General features: G+C 41.8%; 1 protein-coding gene across 1 annotated transcript; it reads right to left on the bottom strand.

Moving 5' to 3' along the window:
• Window positions 1–4322: 4322 nt before the first annotated feature.
• LOC116038076 (long-chain fatty acid transport protein 6) lies at window positions 4323–21560 on the bottom strand. Its single transcript, XM_035991481.1, has 10 exons — window positions 20677–21560; window positions 15587–15790; window positions 13329–13487; window positions 12868–12992; window positions 10983–11177; window positions 8508–8598; window positions 7563–7761; window positions 6639–6736; window positions 5997–6127; window positions 4323–5908 (listed from the first exon to the last, which is right to left on the bottom strand). The coding sequence occupies exons 1-10, from the start codon at window positions 21152–21154 to the stop codon at window positions 5732–5734; spliced, it is 1857 nt and encodes a 618-aa protein (XP_035847374.1). The 5' UTR covers window positions 21155–21560; the 3' UTR covers window positions 4323–5731.
• Between the last annotated feature and the right edge of the window lie 464 nt (window positions 21561–22024).

Raw genomic sequence — 22024 nt, 5'->3', positions numbered from 1 at the left:
CTGGGCGACATAAAGCCCTAAAAATAGACTTAGCCATCAAAGATAAAAGCGACAAAAACGTCTGCAAAAGCTATACAAAAACTAGGTGGGCCTAAATTCATTGTGAACATAAATTGATATGCAGGCCAGCTCAAAATCTGTGAGGGGACGGGTTCGGCCCACGGACCATGAGTTTGACACTTGTGATCTAAAGAGTCTGATTGGACTGCCAATCTCACAGCAGTCTCACCGCAGGGTATGAAAATGTGCTTATGAAACAAAGGATCATTCCCTCTGGCCTATGGTGCTGAATGTCTGATTATACATACAGTACAATTGTTTATTTTTTCCCAATAAATCATGATATATAGCCTATTTTTAAATATAAATATCAGCCTTTTAATATTGATGTTAATAACAATTAGAAGTAACAATTAGTAACAATTGCTGCAGGGGGGACACTCGCAGCAGTCCTGCGGCAAAAAGTTGAGACCCACTCAACCTTTGGAGAAATGCAACCCTACGTCACACGTGGGTGGAGTGTTTGGAGGCAGTGTGAGAGTCCCGTACAGGAAACAGGAAACATCACTGCCTCTATCTCTGCCACAAGAAAGTTTTAAAACAGCAAACACAAGCTCTGAACTGCCCGGGAGTTAGTGGAACAGCTGAATGAACTCACTATGCCTCGCTCCTCTCTCTCCGGTAATGAAGCTGCCTTCAAGTGCACTTGGAAATGTTGAAATCTATAAATGATCTGACGAAAACTAGTATGACAAGCCAGACCCACATCCAGATGTTGGGTCTGTCTCTGCACTCATAGCCAATCAGAGCAAGTTGATAGATTAAACTATAAACTCTGAACACAGCTTCCTTTTTTAAGAATGACTTCAGTGCCGTTATTTGTTCTTTTCTCAAAGAAAAGCTGAACTCCAAGTCTTCCAGAGTCGCGGCCAAAGCCGACTCCAAAGACCGCTGTTCTCCAGCAGCAGCAGCCATCTTCTTTGTTTTCAAGTAGCAGGGAATTCACGCGGAACCGTCGCAACTCTGCCCTCATTATGTTAAGCCCGCCCACCGACTCTATACACGCTGTGATTGGCCTGACTAGAGTTTGGTTTTTCCGGAGAGTTGCTAGACGACCCTGGCTGCAAATGACATTTGCTGCTGCTAGGGTGGTCTAGATTTCTAGGCTAACGGAAAACGTAATTGTGAAATATAAAGTATATTTGTGCTTTGTTGTGGGGTTAAAGAACACAACAGGACGTCACAAATGGGCAGTTTTATTGACACACCCCCCCCACCGCACCACCCTGCGGAAAATCTCCGGATTACTTCTCTTGGTGTGAATGTCTCCAACTGTCTTCATCATTCTGAAACCAGAACACTAGAAATGTTGAATCATTTTCAATACTGCCACCTAAAGAGACGCAAACATTGTCTGATGTTTCTATTTTTAAGATAAATACAATAGGTAGGGGAGACATTTCCATGGGCAGCCCCTCACCCCCCACTCTGACATCTCTCTATTAATGCATAAAGGTCCTGTTTGTGCATGTGTGTGTATTTCCGGCCTGTGTGTAATGTGTAATACCAACAGAGTGCATACTTTATAATAAACTAGTCTGCTCTGATTGGTCAGCGTTTCCGGGTCTCCAGCATCTTCACTTTCATTGTCTCTGCACCGTCATTGCAGCCGGAGAATGACTGTAATGGCACTTTCTACCTATGTATAGTATAGTTGTGACATCACAACCGTACAGGAAGTCCTGATGCCTCATTTAAAGGCACAGTTTCTCAATAGGAGCATTTCTCTGTGGATTGAGCATTTTGATACTTTTGCAGTATTTATGCAGCACCTTCACCTGCTTTATAGTAAAAAAAGACATGGAAATCTATTTTTTTTTTTTTTACAATATTAGACATTTAAAAAGTATAAATGCATCCATCACATTCTTCTAAGAAAACCCAATTTCGTGCAGAAATAGAAAAGGTAAAAAGCATACACTTTCAAATAAAAGTCTGCACACAAAATAAAAAAAGTAATTGAAAGAATGGCCAAGGCCAAAATGTTTTTATTGTAAAGTTCCATCATACAAACCCTGCATTGAACATGTTACTGCAGTAAAAGTATCATCAGGAAAATGATCTTAAAGAATTAAAAGTAAAAGTATTGTAGAAAGTGTAAACGGGGCGCCCGGATAGCTCAGCTGGTAGAGCAGCGCCCATATATAGAGGTTTACTCCTCGATGCAGCGGGCCCAGGTTCGACTCTGACCTGCGGCCCTTTGCTGCGTGTCATTCCCCCCCTCTCTCTACCCTTTCATGTCTTCAGCTGTCCTGTCATTAAAGGCCTAAAAATGCCCAAAACATAATCTTGAAAGTGTAAAGGATCCAACCAGTTGTGTGTTTAATGGTCTGATCATCTCATCTGGACTTGTAGCCGTTATATTGTTGACTAGTTTACTTTAGAATCAAACATCAGATTTTATCAACTACATGTGTTTTGTGTGCAGAAATCTTAATGTGTAAAGTAACTAGTAACTAAAGCTGTAACAGATGAATGTAGTGGAGTAAAAAGTACAATATTTCTCTCTGAAATGTAGCGGAGTAGAAGTAGAAAGTGGCATGAAAAGAAAAGACTCAAGTAAAGTACAAGTACCTCAACATGTGGACTTAAGCACAGTACTGGAGTAAATGTACTTTCCACCGCTGTATAACTGCACACATGAATCAGTCAGATGTGCTGTGTGATTGATGTGACGTAGTCACTGCTGCTGCCTGCCTCCATGTTATGTCTTGTATGTGCTTTCTATGTGGCCTCTGGGACTATTCTCCTTTCCCTTGTCTCCTTTGCATGAACTGCTTTGATGCCTTTGCCATCATCCGTGCTTGCTTGTTTGTTTGTGCTTGCTCCAACTGTGTGCCATATGTTTGTATGTCTTACTCCCTATTCCTTAAGTCTGCTGTTATTATAAATGTAATGTCATTTATATTATTAAAATTTTGTAACCATTGTATAGAGCTGGGCGATATGGAAAAAATGTAATATCACAATATTGTTGACCAAATACATCAATATCGATATTGCGGCGATATTGTAGGGTTGACAATTAGTGCTTACAAAGAAATATTTACGCAATGAGATTTTTGATAAATAATCATCATTGATGTCTGTATATAATAACTAAGTGGGTAAAGGCAAATAATAGAAAAGCTAGAACAGTCTGGTAAGTTAAAAAAATGACATCACTTTACTGTAATCCAGCCGTTAAAACCAGGGACAGATAACACTTGTGTCATATCACGATATTACGATATCCAAAATCTAAGACGATATCCAGTCTCATATCACGATATCGATATAATATTGATATATTGCCCAGCCCTACCATTGTATTTCATGATGCCTATTGGCAACTGGCCGGGGCCTACAGCTAGAAATTAGCCATAGAGGCTAAAGCTGTTACTGTTACAGTGCAGTTTATTAAAGGGGACTGTCCACGCCATTACTACAGGGTTTCTGCAGGTTTCACCAAGTCAAATTTAAGACTTTTTAAGTCGATTGTGAATGAAATTTAAGACCCTCACGACATAAAAAAAATAGGAAATGAAAAAAGTAAGTCACATGTCAGAGTCCAGAAACATTGGGCCTCATTCACCAATATCTTCCTAAGTTTTTTCTTAAATTTGTTAAGAAAGTTCCTAAGAAAAGTCTACGTCTGATTCATGACGTGTTCTTTAACAGCAGAGTTGTTCGCAGGTGTGTTCTTAGAATGATGAATCCCAATGTCTTCGTAATTTGAAAGCTTGTGCCCGTTGATCCTATTTAACATAGGTAAACGCCCCGTTAATACTCATAAAAGGGTATGAGATGGCAGGGCCGTGTGCACACTTAGAAAAATGTCCAAAAGACGTGGTAAAGACGGTGGAGGCCTCGACTCCAAAAATAAAGAAATACTTCAGTAATTCTAAAGCGGAGGTACTGCTGCAATAAGTTAGTGAAATATAAGACATCATATTTAGTAGCGTCAGCAGTGGATACTAAGCAGCAATTCCTCATGTAGTGAACGTATCCGGAGAAGGGCGCAGAACTGATGAAGTAAAGAAGAAATGGTTTGATCTAAAATCTGAGGCATACAAAAAGAAATACGCCATTGTGTGGGGTAGTCCTAGTCTGTAGAAATATGCACACTTTGGGCGTATAAATAGCGTGATCAATCACTTATTATTGGATGGCAAGGTTCCCTGTTAACATAATTGATGTGAATTGAAAACAAAGCAAGGCAAGTTTATTTATATAGGCCTAGCACAATTCATACACAATGGCAATTCAAAGTGCTTGACAAATGAGCAGTAGTGTGTATTTATTAAAACAAACAAACGTATAATTATGTGTAAAATAATAAAAATAATTAGTTACAAAATTATAAAGATGAGAAATTATAAATTTTAAATTAGAACGGACAAAAGCGGTATAACTACTTTACTGCGCAAACATGTCAGCTCTAAATAGTGCGTCAGAGTGCTCTTGAGTGTGCGTAGATTCTGTTCTTACCTAAGAACAAATCCCAAATAAGAAAACATTGGTGCCAGAATTCAATGCCAAAAATTCGTGAAAACTGCGCAAGTTGGGTTTAAGAATTTAAGAAATTTGTTCTGAAGAACGTTTGGTGAATAAGGCCCATTGTCTGAAACAATTCCCAGATTTCCTCACTGGCATAATAGGACTGGTGTCTAGAGTAGATCGTTGGTCTCATTTGTAGTTGTTATACAGCGAGTTATATTTGGACTAGCGACAGAAAGAACTACAACACCACAGAATTAAAAAGAAACATTGTAAAGCGCTGTGGAAGCATTAGCGTTGCATTGACGTAGGAAAATTAAGACCTGTTGAAAATGATTTAGGACCTAGAACACAATACTTTAAGACTTTTTAGGGCCTAAAATTTTGATTTGGAAATGTTAGACTTTTTAAGACCCCGCGGAAACTCTGGTATAAACTTTTACACTAAACTAAACTATAGCACATTGCTCTTAAATGTGAAACATGTGCTGGTAGTGCTGAGGTCCAATGATAAGTAAAAACAGTTAAGCAGTCACTTGTCTTCACCATTTCTGAAGAGCCGATGCTTAAAGTCGTGGTTGAATCATTAATAAAAAAAACAAAGCTTGTTGACGTATTTAAACCAGGTTCCCAGGAAGGGAACTCAGCCTTGCAGCCAAATTCTTTCCAGTGGCCACTCGCTGGATTGCATCAAAATCTCCCCCTGCAGCCAGAAAGGATTTTAGCTCACCATTGTTAATGAGTGTCTGTAAAACTACTGCCAGGACATCTCAAACTGAAAACAGACGGTTATGACTCTTTCTATTCTGAAGTTTTTTAATCCATAGACTTTTATATTTGATAACCTTCCCTCGAGCCGAGAAAAGTGATTTAAATTAAAAACCTGTGATATCAGCACAATGTAAAGTCTGTGGGTCAGCAGGAGAAATACTACTGCGCAGATTCAGTGGGTCGCATATCACAAAAGTAAACCCGGACGCTTAGAAACTTTTGGGGGGTATGTGCCAAGAGAGCAACTCCACTGAACTCAACAGGCTCAATTTCGGTTAATATTATACATCGCTGATGCAAACTGTGAAAATGGTTGATAGAGCTTTGTTTAAAGGAGTTAGGAGGCAGGGTTTTAAGTACAGTCACATGGAAATGTGGCTTATCTTTGGCTGTACTCCTGCATGAACGTGTCCCAACATGTTTATAATTTGATCTTTCCAGACACAATGTCATGATACAGACGTACAGTCAGGAGAACATAGTCCTTCTGAGAGACATCTAAGAAATACAGAGGATCCTGGGTGACATCCGGGTTAAAACCCTCCTGGACCAGCTTCCCCTTCTGCTGCTTGAAGGTCTCCGTCACATCCAGAGAGGTCTGGAAACACAAGCAGGGATCCAAATGAACAGTAGAACTTTACACTTAGAAATACAAACGGCAGGTAATCAGCACCTGCATGGATTACCTGTATTCTGAGAAACCACGGCCAGGCGTATGCAGGAAGTGTTTCTACTAAATGGTTGTAGAGTTTTGTTCCATTTAATGTGTGATCCTGTTTTAAGACGATAGCAGCCATGCCTGCGCGACCTTCATATCCTGCATACACACGTTGAAAAAAGTCACAGACTGAATGTCACAAAGAAGAAGTCATACTGCATAAACAAGAGCAAAGTCAGACATGCAGAGCAGGGCACAGCTGGTTCTGGAAGTATTTCCCCCCCAAAGTGGGGGACGCTTGGTCTCAAGCTAAATTGGTCGTAACTTGGCAATCTAACGCCAGGAACACACAGCCCACGCTGTGCGAAGCGCTGCAAAATGCTAGGAAGTGTAGATTCGCATGCGGTGTGTTCCTGGTGTTAGGTTGTCAAATTTGCTCGTGAAACAAACAGAGGAGATGGCGACACGATGGCTGCAGTGCGAGCGCGGCCCGGCGCGGCTGCTCCTGATTGCAGCCGGTGTAAACGGACAGATCGGATGACATGGTTTAACATGATTTGACACCATAAATAAAATTGAATGGATTACATACTTGGCCATTAAAGCCAATTCTGATTCTGTAGATTCTGTAGTATTAGAAATCACCGTGTAACACGTAGATTTCACAGACCTGGTATGGTGACTCCGTAGATGTTGGCCTCCTGGATAAAATCAAGAAGACCGAAAACCTCCGACACCTCTGTGGTGGACACATTCTCTCCTTTCCACCTGTAGGACACGGGCTTAGATAGAACTGATTCTTGTGACCACTTGGGGACAGAAGAAACAAGTCGTGAACCCAGCACTGACATATTATTACTCGGCTGGGCACTCATCGAGTATCGAACAATGCCTCGTCATTCAATACCCTATTTAAATACCTAAGGAGTAAATCTCATCAGAGACAGTGAGCCAATCAGCACGTTCTGTAGTCCTGTACCATGTGGACGCGCCAACAGTGTTGTTGTCATTACTTAGAATTCTTCACTATGCACTATAGCATTGAGGAAAAACTCAGGAGCAGCACAACTCATTTCACATTACACAGTACAGTGTGGGTGCCATCCTAGGTCTCTGAAGTCCCTGTCCTGCTGAAGGTGTATTTAAACTCATGCTGGAGGCATGATGTTTAGCTGAACCTTCGATGGAAACAATGATACTGCATAAGCCTAGTTCAGCCTCTCTCTCGCTCCGGGAAGTATGCTAAAGTGTTGCAGGCCCACTGACCTCCATAAGGAGACAGTCCTGAGATAAAGCATTCCCTTATCATGCAGCTGCTAGGTCTCACGTCTTCCATGGAGACACAGCGTTGCAGTACTCCTCTGCCTGGAAAGGCAGGCCACAACCATGTAGGCAGAAACTACAGACTGAATCTACAGAAGTGAACTATTAAATTTCCCGAAAATATTTAGGCTACTCTTCTACAAATTGCCAAATATTCTATATGTATGCCAAATCAGGGTTTCTCTACAATATGACACCTACAAAACATGACAAACTATCCTCATTCAAGGTTGCATTAGCACAGTTTTAATGACACAGACAGTAACGGTACCTGAAGGTGTCTCCGATGCGGTCACGGAAGTGAAGGAAGTCCCTGTGATCGTGGAGCAGGAGGTCTCCAGTGTTGAAGTAGACATCCCCAGCTTTAAAGACGTCCCGGAGCAGCTTCTTCTCAGACTGGACCTGGTTCCCAGCGTAGCCCAGGAACTGGTTCATAGCTGTCAGAGGAGCGACCAGGATCCCTGCCTCTCCTGTGCATGCAAACAGGAAGTACACTGAGTGGACGCATGAGCTCTTCCTCTGTACATACAGCAATGCACTACAGCAGGGGTCTTCCATGTTTTTAAGCCAAGGACCCCTTAGCTGAAAGAGAGACGGAGCAGGGACCCCCTACTACATATCGTATACAATTAAATTGCATAATAAACTGAGCCTACAATAACATGTGGGCCCCTGAAGCCTTTATATATACCTTTTAGTGCATATAAAATACTAAGCTATTAAAATAATTGTTAGTATGATTTTATAAATCATTTTTTAAATGTTAAACATACATGTGTCACAGAGAATTCTTATTAACTGTATCTGTGGATGGCTACTTTACCTATAGGCCAGTAAGTCTATCATTATTGTGTGTTTTTTTCACAAATAGGCTGATTTATATTTGCTAAAAATTTGTTGGATTCATGTTAAGACATTTACATTTTTGAAAAAACTTTAAAAATTTGCAAAGAAACTCCCTTCATTCATTTTGCCTGATGATGGTCTAGTACCCAAACGTTGCCTACTGTTAAATGTATTTTTTGCAAGTTAGACAGTGTGCTGGAGTTTCTTTGCAACTTTTGACCTACTAATCATCTCCGATGCACCTGTCTCACGTTATAGATGTGCGAAGTATTTTTCTGTACTGAAAAATCTTTAAAAAAAAAAAATTGCAGTAACTCCGGGGGCCCCTACCCCCTGTTGAAGATCTCTGCACTAAAGACTTTCATGTTACCAATTTGTGCTCGTATGCATCTTCCAGAGTCTGTTCGGACTGGCTCAAATGTTTGTGGATCATATCTCAGGAGCTCAAAGGGCATAGAAAGCTGAAAAAGAAGAAAAGACAAGAGTTAGCAGAACTGAGCCAATCACACTCTTTGTTATCAATAACCTGTGCGTAACCTATGGCGTCCAGTACATACCAGGGGTGGGAGGGGAAATCGATAATGCATAGTATCGCAATCTTTTCCGTGGCAATACTGTATGGATCTTTTATTATATATGTGTTGGTCAGTTTGTCTGCTTGACAATCCCATTTTGCAGCAATAAAATTCAAGTGAGATGAACAAACAGAGAAATGTATCTTTTTAGATAAAACACATGTTGACAAAGTTTCCTTTTGGGGACATCATTTGAAATTAGGAAACATTCGAAGTTGGGAAAAAAATGTGATAAATTGTAATATATCACAGAATATTTTGGAAAGTTCAAATTCAAAATGAAAAAAATAAAGTTGATCAGTTTGAACATTAAATATCTTGTCTTTGTAGTGTATTCATTTGAATATAGGTTTAAATGGATTTGCAAATCAATGTATTCTGTGTTTATTTACATTTTACACAACGCCCCAACTTCATTGGAAATGGGGTTTGTATTTCTGTGTCATGCTAAACATTTGGCCCCGCCCATATGGGATTACAAGACACCACTAGCCTATTTACCAGACATCTTTGGTCTCGCATATACAAATCATGTGGAGAAATACATAAAAAAAACATTACATACATTTTCCACAAAGGAAGCAATCCTCCCTGCCTGGTGAATGCCTAACAGGGTTTTTATACACATACATATATATATATATATATATATATATATATATATATATATATATATATATATATATATATATATATATATATACATATTTAATCACGATTAATCGCATTAATGTCATAGTTAACTCGCAACTAATCGCACATTTATCTATTCTAAATGTCCCTAGATTTCTTTTTGTCCCATTATTTTTTCTCATTTTAATGCTCTTATCAACATGGAAAAGTGGATCGGCTTGCTTTGTGCTTTTGTCGTCTGGCTTGGACGAGGGGGCGGAGAATTGGCATCAGCTCAGTGCTTGGCCATCACCTGTGTGCTTGGCCATCAGCTGTGTGCTTGGCCATCAGCTGTGTACTTGGCCATCAGCTGTGTGCTTGGCCATCAGCTGTGTGCTTGGCCATCAGCTGTGTACTTGGCCATCAGCTGTGTGCTTGGCCATCAGCTCAGTGCTTGGCCATCAGCTGTGTGCTTGGCCATCAGTTCAGTGCTTGGCCATCAGCTCAGTGCTTGGCCATCAGCTCAGTGCTTGGCCATCAGCTGTATACTTGGCCATCAGCTGTATACTTGGCCATCAGCTGTGTGCTTGGCCATCAGCTGTGTACTTGGCCATCAGCTGTGTACTTGGCCATCAAGTGGTATTTCAGACTGGACGTGCTGCGATGATAGCTCAGTTCACAACGACAAAACACACAGATCTCTTTGGTCTTGTCAATGGAACCATTTGGCAACTTTTTAAAAGTAAACTTTCCATTCAGAATCTTATTGGCATCCATTTCGGCGTCTCGCGCTCGCCATCCACTCAAAACGTAACGTTAGCCTACTACTCTGGCCGGCTCGCAAGCCCAAACAAGTGTGTGCGGCGTGCCTGTTGTTTTGTTTCCGGTCTAGCTAGATCCGGTGTGGTGTTGTAGTTTTTCTAGCGTTACTAGTTGTTGCAACAGCATGTGAAAAAAACTACAAAGTTTGCTAGGCCAAAAAGAACGTTAATCTCGCGATAAAAAAATTGATGCCGTTAAAATGGGTTTGCGTTAACACCGTTAATAACGCGTTTAACTGACAACATTAATATATATATTACCATGAATCCAACATTACTTGTAAAGATAAATCTTTTTAAAAATGTTCAAAAACATTGATGATAGGCTTACTGGCCTATAGGTAATGAAGACATCCACAGATACAGGTCAATTTAAGGATTAACTGTTCCACATTTTAACAAAACATTATGTATAAATATATGCATATGTCAACAATTATTATTTCATTATCTTATTTTGTATGCACCATAAAAAGGTATGTCTAAAGTCTCTAGGCCGCCCTAGGTCCAGTTTAAAATGCAACTCAATTTGATAGAATACATGTATTAGGGGCTCCCTGCTCCGTCTCTTTTTCAGCTGAGGGGTCCTTGTCTTAAAAAACGTTGAAGACCCCTGAACTAATCTAATCTGATCTAATCTAATTTCTGGCAGGGGGGGAATATGACTTGGCCATAACCTTACAGTAGATCTTCTCGGGAAAAAATAAAAACAATATGTGGAACAGATGTTGCCAATATGACAAAGCAGTAATCTAAATGGTGTTGTATCTACCAAAAACACAGGCTATAATGAAATCCAGTGTGGCAGGGTCCAGGTCCAAAGGAACCATTTCTAACCTTGTTGAAATAGCTGGCCCTCCCGATTGGTCCGACCTCATCGGTGTAGTTGAGGAAGCCGACGCTGGCCTCGGTCAAACCGTAACCCTCTCTGATCTGGATCTTTCCAAAGCGTTTGACAAACTCCTTCCAAACATCTGACCTGAGGCCGCTTCCTGCTGCCAGCCGGACACGGTGAGCTCTCTCCTCCGGAACCTGGAGGCAGCACAAGACTTGGATTAAGAAAACACTCTCGAATTACCAGACCTTCCTCCACAGCACTGCGGAGGAGGGTCTGGCTAGTCCACACAGCATTCCTGGATGGGAGAAAAACGTGCTCTGGTTTATTGGAATTTCTTTAAACCAATCACAATCGTCTTGGGTGGAGCTAAGCAGGAAGGAACTTGTTTTGGTAGAACATGTGTACGTTCAAAAGTAGTTTTAGTCGTGCAACAGAAAACTCAGATTGGACAGATAGTCTAGCTAGCTGTCTGGATTTACCCTGCAGAGATCTGAGGAGCAGTTAACCATAGTCCTCACAAATCCACCGGAGGTTAGAACACCAACACAGAGACAGAGGAAGGGGACGGACTGAAAAGAGTGAAATCCGGTGGCAACGGAGCAATTCCGGACGTGGAACGTTGTGGATGTAGACTAAGAAAACAGTGTTTCACCTTTGAAGGAACAGTCCTACCCTTTTGGGAACTATGCTTATTAACAGGCTTGTCCAGAGTCCGATGGGAATCTCTGGCTGTCCGGGACCCCTAGGGGTTCCTCAGAGTCAATGCAGGGGGGCCTCCAAAATATTGTTAATTAAAAAAAAAAATCCCTACTGAGGATAGGCTTACTGGCCTTTAGGTAGCCATGCACAGATTCTGCTCATCCTAAGGATTCACTGTATATTTAACATTAAAAGATGAGTTTCCGGGTGAGTCCCGACTGCCCTGTCTCCAACTGAACACGTCAGGTCGGCCAAAATGAAGGCCGACAGCCCCTCGGACGGACGACGGCACGGAACACACCAAACAGACTTGAGTCACTAACCTCGCCAGACTGTCCAACAGCCGATAATCGGCCCGGTGTGTAACTGCCTTAAGGGCCACACTGGAAAGTGAGAATCACATCCAGGGCCAGACATGTAGAGTTTATAGACATGCTTTTGTTTCATATAGCCTTCTCACTTACAGTTTGGTCGACATAAAGCAGTAAAAAAGTAACTTAGCCATCATAGAATTTAGCAAATCATGAAAAACAATGATTACATTTTTAAAAGCAGGCTGAATATGAAAACACTCTGCTTCTGGGGGAATTTCTGAGTATCAAAGTCGCCGAGTCTGCCAAATTCTTCTTTGAGTGCCGCATAATTGCAGTTTGAAAAACAGTTTTTCAATTTCTGGTTTGGCGCACAACTAGGCGGGCCAAAATCTATGGTGAGCCGAAATTGATATGTGGTCTTTGGTGTTTTTTGCCCCCAACGTCTCCTCCCAGGCAGTGCTGAAATGGTTATGTTTAGGGTTAAGGTTAGGGTTAGCTGCCTGGAAGGCGCCGTTGGAGGCAAAAAACACCATCGAACTTGATATGCGGACCGGCTCAAAATTAGCAAGGGCCGGATTTGGCCCGTGGGCCTCGAGTTTGACACATGCTCTAGGGGCAGCTACTATGTCTTTAAACTTGTGAATTGTTGTGTGGCCGGGTTAGCTCAGTTGGTAGAGCAGGCGCACATATATAGAGGTTTAATCCTCGACGCAGCGGCCACGGGTTCGACTCCAATTTACGGCCCTTTGCTGCATGTCATTCCCCCCCTCTCTCCCCTTTCATGTCTTCAGCTGATCTGTGAAAATAAAGGCCTAAAACGCCCAAAAAAACATTCTTTAAAAAACTTGTGAATTGTTGTTGACAGTCTTACCGTGGGATGGTTGCACAGGTATCGGCAGAGCTCTCCTATGTACTGCACCACCGTCACATTGTGTTTCACACAGTCCGTCCAAAACTGACTGGCAGAAAACTTCTTTTTTAACACACACGTTGCACCTGTGATCCAAAGGAGAAGACAGAGAGAAGATGGCAAGGCAAATAGTGTAAGACAATATACTGTAGTGCTAAAAAGTCTGATTTTTGATGCATTCTACATGTCTAACAATACAAACTATTTATGAGCGGTAGTGAGACATTTCCTCTGCTTTGTTTCAGCGTTTCCCCTGCTATGTGAGGAAGTGAGAATTCCTTATAGGCCAATAAAAAGAATATCCGCCATCATGTTTGTGTCCTCCAGCGTTTGCCCTGGACCTCTTTACGTACTGAATATAAACCGCAAATCTTCCAGGAACGATGTATTTTGTGTTTGTCAGGAAGAACAGCTGTTCTTACCAAGGTGTATGCATCCCCCGATCCCTAACAGGGAAGCAGACATGTGGTAGAGAGGAAGAGTGATGTAGATGATGTCATCAGATGTGGCTCCACACATTTGAAAGAAGGTCATACTCACGATGGCTTTTAGATGACCCACCCGAGCTGCTTTGGAGAGACCTGGAAGAGAGTGGCACCACTTACTGAAGAAACGCTCCACACGCAGTGTAAGAAGTTCAAGATGTCCGTTTGGTCATGTATGCACCAACCACTAGGATTGGGCATCGAGAACCGGTTCCAACTTGGAGTTGTTTTCAAAAATGACCATTCCAATGGAATCACTTTTTTATTGGAACCGTTTAGAATCCTTTGGAAAAGTTTGGTTACGAATCCGATCATGGGTTCCAAATTTCAAGTTTTGTAAGAATTTTAATTTCTGGGGATTAATAAAAAGTATAAATTAAATTAAATAAAAATGTTGGTTTCTGTAGCGACCGCCGTACTTCCAGAAAGGAAGAATCGGAATCAGAAATGTTAAAATCCAAACGAGGCCCAACCCTACCAACCACCGAGGCAAATTCCACGTTAGTGTAACTTATGGCGCTTTTCCACTACATGGTACCTGCTCGACTCGCCTCGACCTTTTTTGGTTTTCCATTACGAAAAAAAGTACCTGGTACCTGCTAACAGGTACTTTTTTTAGTACCTCCTCAGTCGAGGTTCCCAGCGAGCTGAGTCGATACCAAAAGGTGACGTGAAAGCGACAGACGGGCGTGTCCTGAACAATCCCGCTATTTTTAAACAGTTTAGCCAGCTGTGTTTTTTTTTTGCTGCCTCCAGCTTCATTTGAAACAAAATGTGTCTTCTGGCATCAACACACCTTCCACGTTCTGTGTGTGTGTCGCGTTAGGTCACGGCAGTTTACTGCGGCGCCGCTTGTTTTACAGTTCTGAGGAGGCTCCAGGCAGAGCTTTCGCCGTAGCCTAACTACACACACACATGCTGGCTCGACGCACACACCAGTGCACAAATATAAACATCAGGCCACTTACACAGGCTACGGAGAAAGCTCTGGTGGAGCCTCCACAGAACTGTAAAACAAGCTCAAGTGGCCTGATGTTTATACTTGTGCGCTGGTGTGTGCGATCTGCAATGGAAAACGGACGCACAGTGTGTCGAGTCGAGTCAAGTCGAGGCGAGTAGAGTCGAGGCGAGTCGAGCAGGTACCATGTAATGGAAAAACGCCATTACTTTGGCAAAAAAAACGTTTCTGATTCTGACTTAAGTGTAGTTAAAGTTTTGTCTGTGACATTTTAACGTCTGAATTGGTTTTGTGATTCCATTGTTGCTTTATAACCAGCAGATCAGGTATTTGGTCACAAAATTCGTGAGGTTTGATATTTTCCATAATGCCCAGTTCGAAATCTGATAAAACAATCTCACCTCAAGGTCCATTAAGTGGCTTCTCTGGAGCTTTTGATCCTATCACATGATCTTCCTCATCTGCTGATTCATCTTACAGTGTTCATAACTAGGCCTGAAACAATTCCAGAATTTGTTGTACAATTCATGTCTCAGAAATAATTGCGATTAACCATATAATTGTCTCTTTCAGTCAAATTCATTTTTTTATTACTTTTTAAATTAAAGTTTTATATGAATCCCAGGATACATCTTTTGGTTATATATCTGTCATGTGACCCAGATAATATAATAACACAAATACACAGCCTATGATGTAAACCACGCCTCTTCATTATCATGTTTTCTAACTGTATCCTTGTCATTTTTGTTTCTATGAACGTGTAGCCTATAGGGTCAGGTGCCAAAAACTAACAATTGAAATAATAATAAAAACTTATAGTCTGACCAATAATCACTTATATAATTACAATTTGTCATATCTAAACAAAATCAACGATTACCAGTCATACTCTTTAAGACCTTAGCTCATTAAACAAAGAAACTTTTTTATTTCAGTCATTTATTTATTTATTTATTTTTATTTAAAAAAATTGACAATGAGACAATTATGTAATAATTGTTACAGGCCTACTCTCAACAAGTCTTATCTGAACATTTAGAACTCCAGGACAACTGAGCAAACTCCAACTACTGAGGAAGATAAGGTGATGCCATCGGCAGATACTGAATGGGCCGTGTGTGAGATTGTTCTGTCGACTTCTTCTTCCTATAACGACAATAATATCTCCACTGGAGCAGTTTACATGGGGCTTATGGCTGTGTTAGAACTAAGGGAGTCAATGCTCATGCAGTACCTGTGGTGCCTGAAGTAAAAATGAAGAGAAAGTTGGACATGATGTCAACTTTAGGACGGTCCCTTAAGGTTTCTCCGGACATGTGTTCCACCTTATCCAGTAGAGTGGTGAAATGCTCTGACGGTGCTGTGTGATCCACCAGCCACAGCGCCATGTTGTCCTGCTTCAGATCGGGCAGCACGTCCTCCACCAAACGCACCAAATCTGGACAATATCAATCAGGTCAATATCAAAATCACTATTAATTAACACAACTACTCATTCACTTTTGACTGAAAAATGTTGCAATTATTGAAGTTAAAAAACCAGTGAAACAGTAAAACAAATCAACAGTGAAACAACCTTGAACGAGAGCGTAGTGATATGGGAAAAAAATCTAATATCTATAGTATTTTTGAACAAATACATCGATGTTGATATTGATATTATTATAGGGAAAGACAATACTTGTGTCATATCTTGCTATTATGATATCCAAAATTGAAGACGATATCTAGCCTCAGATATCGATGTCGATATAATATCCATATCTTGCCCAGCCCTATCTTGAACTGTCAAATTTCCCTTCATACTTTTCTCGTTTGAACTTTTTTCTTCATTCAGAACACAAGACAAAATAAGAGTTTAGTTGCAAAACATAATGTGCTAAATAATCGTTTTTCTCGATTATTTGGATTGTGTGATCGTTAGGAGCCAAAATCGTAATCACGATTAAAAATGTCATTAATTGCACATTATCTGTTTTTTTGTCCACCCCTACACAACCTGATTGTGTGTGTGAGGTTGTGGTCAACATAACATCTTCCATGATCATAAAGTCAATATCATTTGGCCATCTCTTGAGATGAGGCGAAATGCTCATTGGTTGGTGTTCATCTGTAAATCATTCTTGGTCAGTTACCCCATTACATTTCCATCTTGTTAACTCCATATGTAAATCCATTTTCCACTCTTTCCAATGAATGGCTTTTACTTGAAGTCCCGGACTGAGCTTGGCAAAACTGCCTTTTTGTTTGCTGCTCCACATTCCTGGAACACGACACAAAGCAACTTCCGTTTCTTTCAACCTGGACCCTATTTTTCCTATGTTTTAGTGTCTAAGTGACTGATGGAACAACAATCTTTGACATTGGTCCAGTATTAAGAGAGATCTCTGCAGTTGGCAGCAGAGAAACAAGCTACAATGTAAGTTAATAGGACAATTGTGCAGCTTGTATTTACCTTCACAAAAGTGCTCGTTTTGCCGCTGACAGACTCAGATTAATATTCTGACAACATTATGGAAAGGATTTCTAAGGAGGTCGACCTTTCTGTTAAAGAGTATCACCTTTTTTTTTAAACATAAAAGGTCCGCGAAATTGGGTTAGCTAAACCTACCAGACTCCATGTAAATAAACATCGTAAAACACACTTCATTCAAAGTGGACAGAAACAAAATAAATCTATGAAAAGCCGTTTTGGGTCGTCTTTCCACTTTTCCAACCATCACAACTCTAGTTTTGGTTGAAATAAACACAGTTTACAGATTTACATGTGAAAATATGTTGACTCTATACACGCTAAAAGTATTGTCTATTGACACTTAGAATAATAATCTGAGTCTGTCAGCGGCAAAAACAGAACTTTTAGTGGACGCTGACTGATGCTGAACATCTGTCCTGTAGGGTTACATAATACAGCCCAGTTCACGGCTGTCGGTTACAGCGTTCATGCTTAATACTGGACTGATTTCAGAGATTGTTGATCCCATCAGTCACTTACACACAAAAACATAGGAAAATAGGGTCCAGGTTGAAAAAAACGGTAGTTACCCTTTAAAATGGGTCTCTCCCCAATCAGTCAGTTTAAGGCCATAATTAGTGACTTCTGTGTATCTTCTTGTGTCTGTTTTATTTGATTGTTTAAACTTTGTATCTGCTGTAGTTTGATTGTCTTTTTGCTGAAATGCATGCTGGCCCCATTAAGAAATGAGGGTCTCATTCAATGGGCCCTGTGTTTTAAATAAAGTTTTGAAATTATTAAATGAAATGAATACTATAATTTCTAATTAGGGCTCCAGACTATTCACATACATGGCTGTCTTATTGTTAGGGGAAGTCATGGCGCGGTACTTTGCTCTCTCCCTGTCAGCTATCAGTACCACTGAATCAGTGGTACTGATAGCATTTATCACATTAGGAAACTTCCATGGGAGGGCCTGATTTGAAAGATTTTAACTTTTTACTGTACGCTAAAGGACAGATAGCAATGTTACGACAGTTGCATTCTCCAGATAACCCAACGATCTGGCTGGAATTAAAGAATTACATTCAATGTGATTAGGAAGACACTGGTGCAGTGAACGTCTCTGTTACATTGGAGAATTTGGGAGTTATAAGCTCATGTAGCATTATTTTAAGGTTAAGCGGGTAAGACAACACAAGGGTTAAACTCTAAAGGCGCTGACACACAGAGCCGATAATCGGCCGTCTGGTGAGGTCGGTGACTCGAGTCTGTTCGGTGTGTTCCGTGCCGTCGTCCGTCCGAGGGGCCGTCGTCCTTCATTTTGGCCGAGTTGACATGTATAATCGGCAGGGCCGGCACTGCCGGCAGTCGGACTCAATGACCCATCTGATTGGTAGAATGCTAACCCGGAAACGGGGAGCGGGATGAGCGTGACTAGAGTCTCTCAAAATCTGATGAAAATCTTTTAAACTGACCTTTGTTGATCTGAAATGAAGACAGATTCAGCAACTGCACGGCCTATTTCTCTCTTCAAATGTTTTCAGAAACACGTTTCGGTGAACTATTTTAGTCCAATATGAGATCGTATTCTGAACGAGCCGCCATGACAGTCTGTCTTTGAATTTCTGGAGAAACCAGACCCACGTGACGCGTTCGTCCAATCAGCTGCCGATTTTCATTTTTGGGCGACAATACAGATTAGCCCCGCCTGCTGTTATGGAGACGTATTACGTCTCGTCGCTTTGGTGTGTTCTGAGGAACTTTTTTGACGAATTTGGGGAGACTGATCCAACTGCCTTTTCTGCCAACGGTCGGCCGTCTGGTCAGTGTGTCTACAGCTTAATATAATGCTGGATAGTTTTCATGAATAATAATGCATATTTTAATTGTTGTATTTTGATTATAAAATCTACAAATCTGCAACGAAACCAGTAACATTTCTCTGTCAGGTCAATTTAATAGCACAATGTTTTCCTCTGAAGTACAGTAGAAGTACACACCACAGACCAAGTGATCGGCCCGCTCCCAGCAGGCCCGTATCAAACGGCCACGTCAATGACCTCCTAAACTGACCCAAATTAGACCACGAAACAGCTTTCAGCTCATCATCCCATCAACACAATAATACATTCTGGGCTTTTTGCAAAGTTTTTGTTGCTTTTTCCGAGTTTTTTTTTTATATGTTTTTGTCGCTTCTTTCTGAGTTTTTGTTGTCTTTTTAGAGGTTTGTAGCCTTTTGACAGCTTTTTGTAGATGTTTTATTTAACATATTTGTCTCTTTTTCAAAATAATTGATACAATCTTTAAACCTACATTGTGTAATTTTTTGAGTTGATTCTTAGCAAAAACCCCTTTGTTCTTTCACAAATATGTGCTCATTCATGTGTAATTACTACCACCAACTAATCAAAGTATTCTCATACGCGTAGAATCATTCAGAATACATACAGGCGAGTCGCTCGAATGACGGCCACCATGTTGCGCCTCCATCTTTAAAATACATTAGCCAAAGAGGAACATACCTCCATCATTAAAATACATTAGCCAAAGAGGAACATACCTCCATCTTTATAATACATTAGCCAAAGAGGAACATACCTCCATCTTTATAATACATTAGCCAAAGAGGAACATACCTCCGCATTTCGTCCTCTTAGAGAGGTTACACACCAACCAGACGGCCGACCGCCGGCAGTAAAGCCAGTCGGACTGATCAGTCGGGTCCCGAGGTCCAAAAAAATGCCTCAGAACACACTGACTTGAGCGTATGCTCTGCGCGTGCGTGAAACATAATACGTCTCCATAGCAGCAGGCGGCGCTTCGCTGTATTGTTTCCCAGAAAATGAGAACCGGCAGCTGATTGGACGAATGTGGTTCTTTTTTCTCCGGAAATTCACAGCCAGACTGTCATGGCGGCTCTTTCAGAATACAATCTCATATTGGACTAAAATAGTTCACCGAAACGTGTTTCGGAAAACATTTTAAGCGAGAAATAGGCCGTGCAGTTGCTGAATCTGTCTTCATTTCAGATTGACAAAGGTCAGTTTAAAAGATTTTCGGCAGATTTTGAGAGGCTCATCCGCTCGCCATTTCCGGGTGAGTCCCGACTGCCCTGTCTCCGACTGAGCAAGTCGGGTCGGCCAAAATGAAGGCCGACGGCACGGAACACACCGAACAGACTCGAGTCACTGATCTCACCAGACTGTCAGACGGACGATAACCGGCTCTGTGTGTCAGAGCCTTTACACTCAGTGGCACCATGACGAATGCCAGCCGGGAGGGAAAAAGAGAATTAAAACGACAACGCGACAGGCAAAGCAACAAGAACAAAGTTAATATTGGAGTGGCTAGAACAGCTGCGTGGAAACGATGGAGATACTAAGAGATCATTTTGGGTTCGGCCTCCGTAGGAGGAGGGGCTAGAAAGTAATATTCAGTTGGTTGTCATATACAATTTCACCTAGATGGGAGAAATTCTTACACAATGTAGCTTTAAGGAGTTGTCACCATTTTTGAGTTGTTTTTTTTTTACAATATTTATGACGTTTTTGTAACTTTTCTCAATCCATGCAGACATGTCCCGGGACCTCCCTAGATAGCTGGAGATCTCAAACCCCCCCAATGTTGAACACAAAGTTACGCCCTTGCTTTGACTACATATTCCTAATGATAGCCGATACTTACAGACTTTTAACTAACATTTTCAATGCAGGGCTTTTACTTGTAACAGAGTATTTCCACAGTGTGGCATTAGTACTTTAAACTGACGTAAAGGATCTGAATACTTCTTCCAGAATAACAGAGTTCTCAGTTAAAGGAACCGCCCTGACTGCGTGAAAAGGAACGTGCAGTAGGCTACGTTTTACCTGCGCCGACGACCAGCGCCGCGGCCCCGCAACTGTGGACGGAATGCAGCAGGGACCTGGCTTTAATGTTCACGTTGAGAAAGGCCACTTCACAGCCCAGCTTACACAGTCCCAACCACACACAGATAAAGTCCGGCTCGTTGGACATCAACAGGGCAACAATGTCTCCCTGTTTCACAGAGCCCTCCGTCCTGAACGCTCTCGCGAACTGACTACTTCTCCGGTCCACATCCCGGTACGTCAGAGTCTGCTCTCCGAAGATGATGAAGGCTTTGTTCGGCTTCTTTCTCACCTGGTATAGAAAACAGTCGAGATATGTGAGGATACCTCGCTGCATACGAGCCGCCAACTTCTTCCCGTACCTCCGAAGTTTCCAGTAATACATGAGATCCAGCCAGAAGAAGGGATAAGCCACCCTCTGGTAGACAACAAGAGCCAGCAGCCCCGCCAAAACGCTGCTTAACGCCAGAGTTAACATCGTAACGTTTAAAAACACCACACCTCACTTTAAATAGCCTAGCAGTCTGCAGTCAAGCGGATGGGCCGCTCATTATGCAATCTCTCAGCAGCACCGAGGCTACCAGCCAGCCTTCACTGCCAAAAGACGCTCCAACCCAGGGGCGGGGCTAGAAGGGTGGCACCAGCCCCCCTCCACCCCCAAACACATTTTAGTGAATGGGCCACATCTCCCATCTCCAGTGGGCCAGACCAGTAGACCTCTCCAGACAGATCAGAAACTTGATCTGCCACAGAGTTTCTTATCAGCTTGATGTTGAGAAACACTAGTTGCTTCTGCTCCGACAGCGTTCTAAGGCCGCTGTTGGAAAATAATCATGTTACGGACCTGGGAGAGAAGGGTAATATTCTGAGAAAAAAGTCAGATGTGTCTGTAAACTCGTGGTATATAAAGGCACAGCGCTTGCACACAACAGGGTGTTCAACGCACCCCCGCTTCACTTTTAAAAAAACATGTTGCTACGTTTTGTCGGGGCTGAACATGGCCCTGTTCTGCCAATCTTCCCAGCCCTTGTCACATGACCAATTTGTAGGCTTGTTGGAGATGAGCCAGGCCTGTGTAGAATCGATCACCACCCAATGCATGATCTGTGTCCGCCTTGATCCCGACTCGCTCTGACGTCATGCACATGGACAACGATAACTCACGAGATCAAGGCGGCCGCAGGTTATAGAGCCAGGCGCTGCAGTTGTTCTCCACCCACTGCAAGACCCAGGGCATGATGGGAAACGCCTGGCTCTCAGCTGATCTAACAGCTGATTGGTTCAGAATCGACTCAACATGATGATGTTTTATATCAACTTTTTTATTGGTTTTGAATTGGAGGGACTT

The sequence above is a fragment of the Sander lucioperca genome, chromosome 14, assembly GCF_008315115.2.
Source record: "Sander lucioperca isolate FBNREF2018 chromosome 14, SLUC_FBN_1.2, whole genome shotgun sequence".
In the NCBI taxonomy this organism is placed as follows: Eukaryota; Metazoa; Chordata; class Actinopteri; order Perciformes; family Percidae; genus Sander; species Sander lucioperca.
The sequence above is the reverse complement of the archived record's forward strand: the minus strand, read 5'-3'. Positions and strand labels throughout refer to the sequence as shown.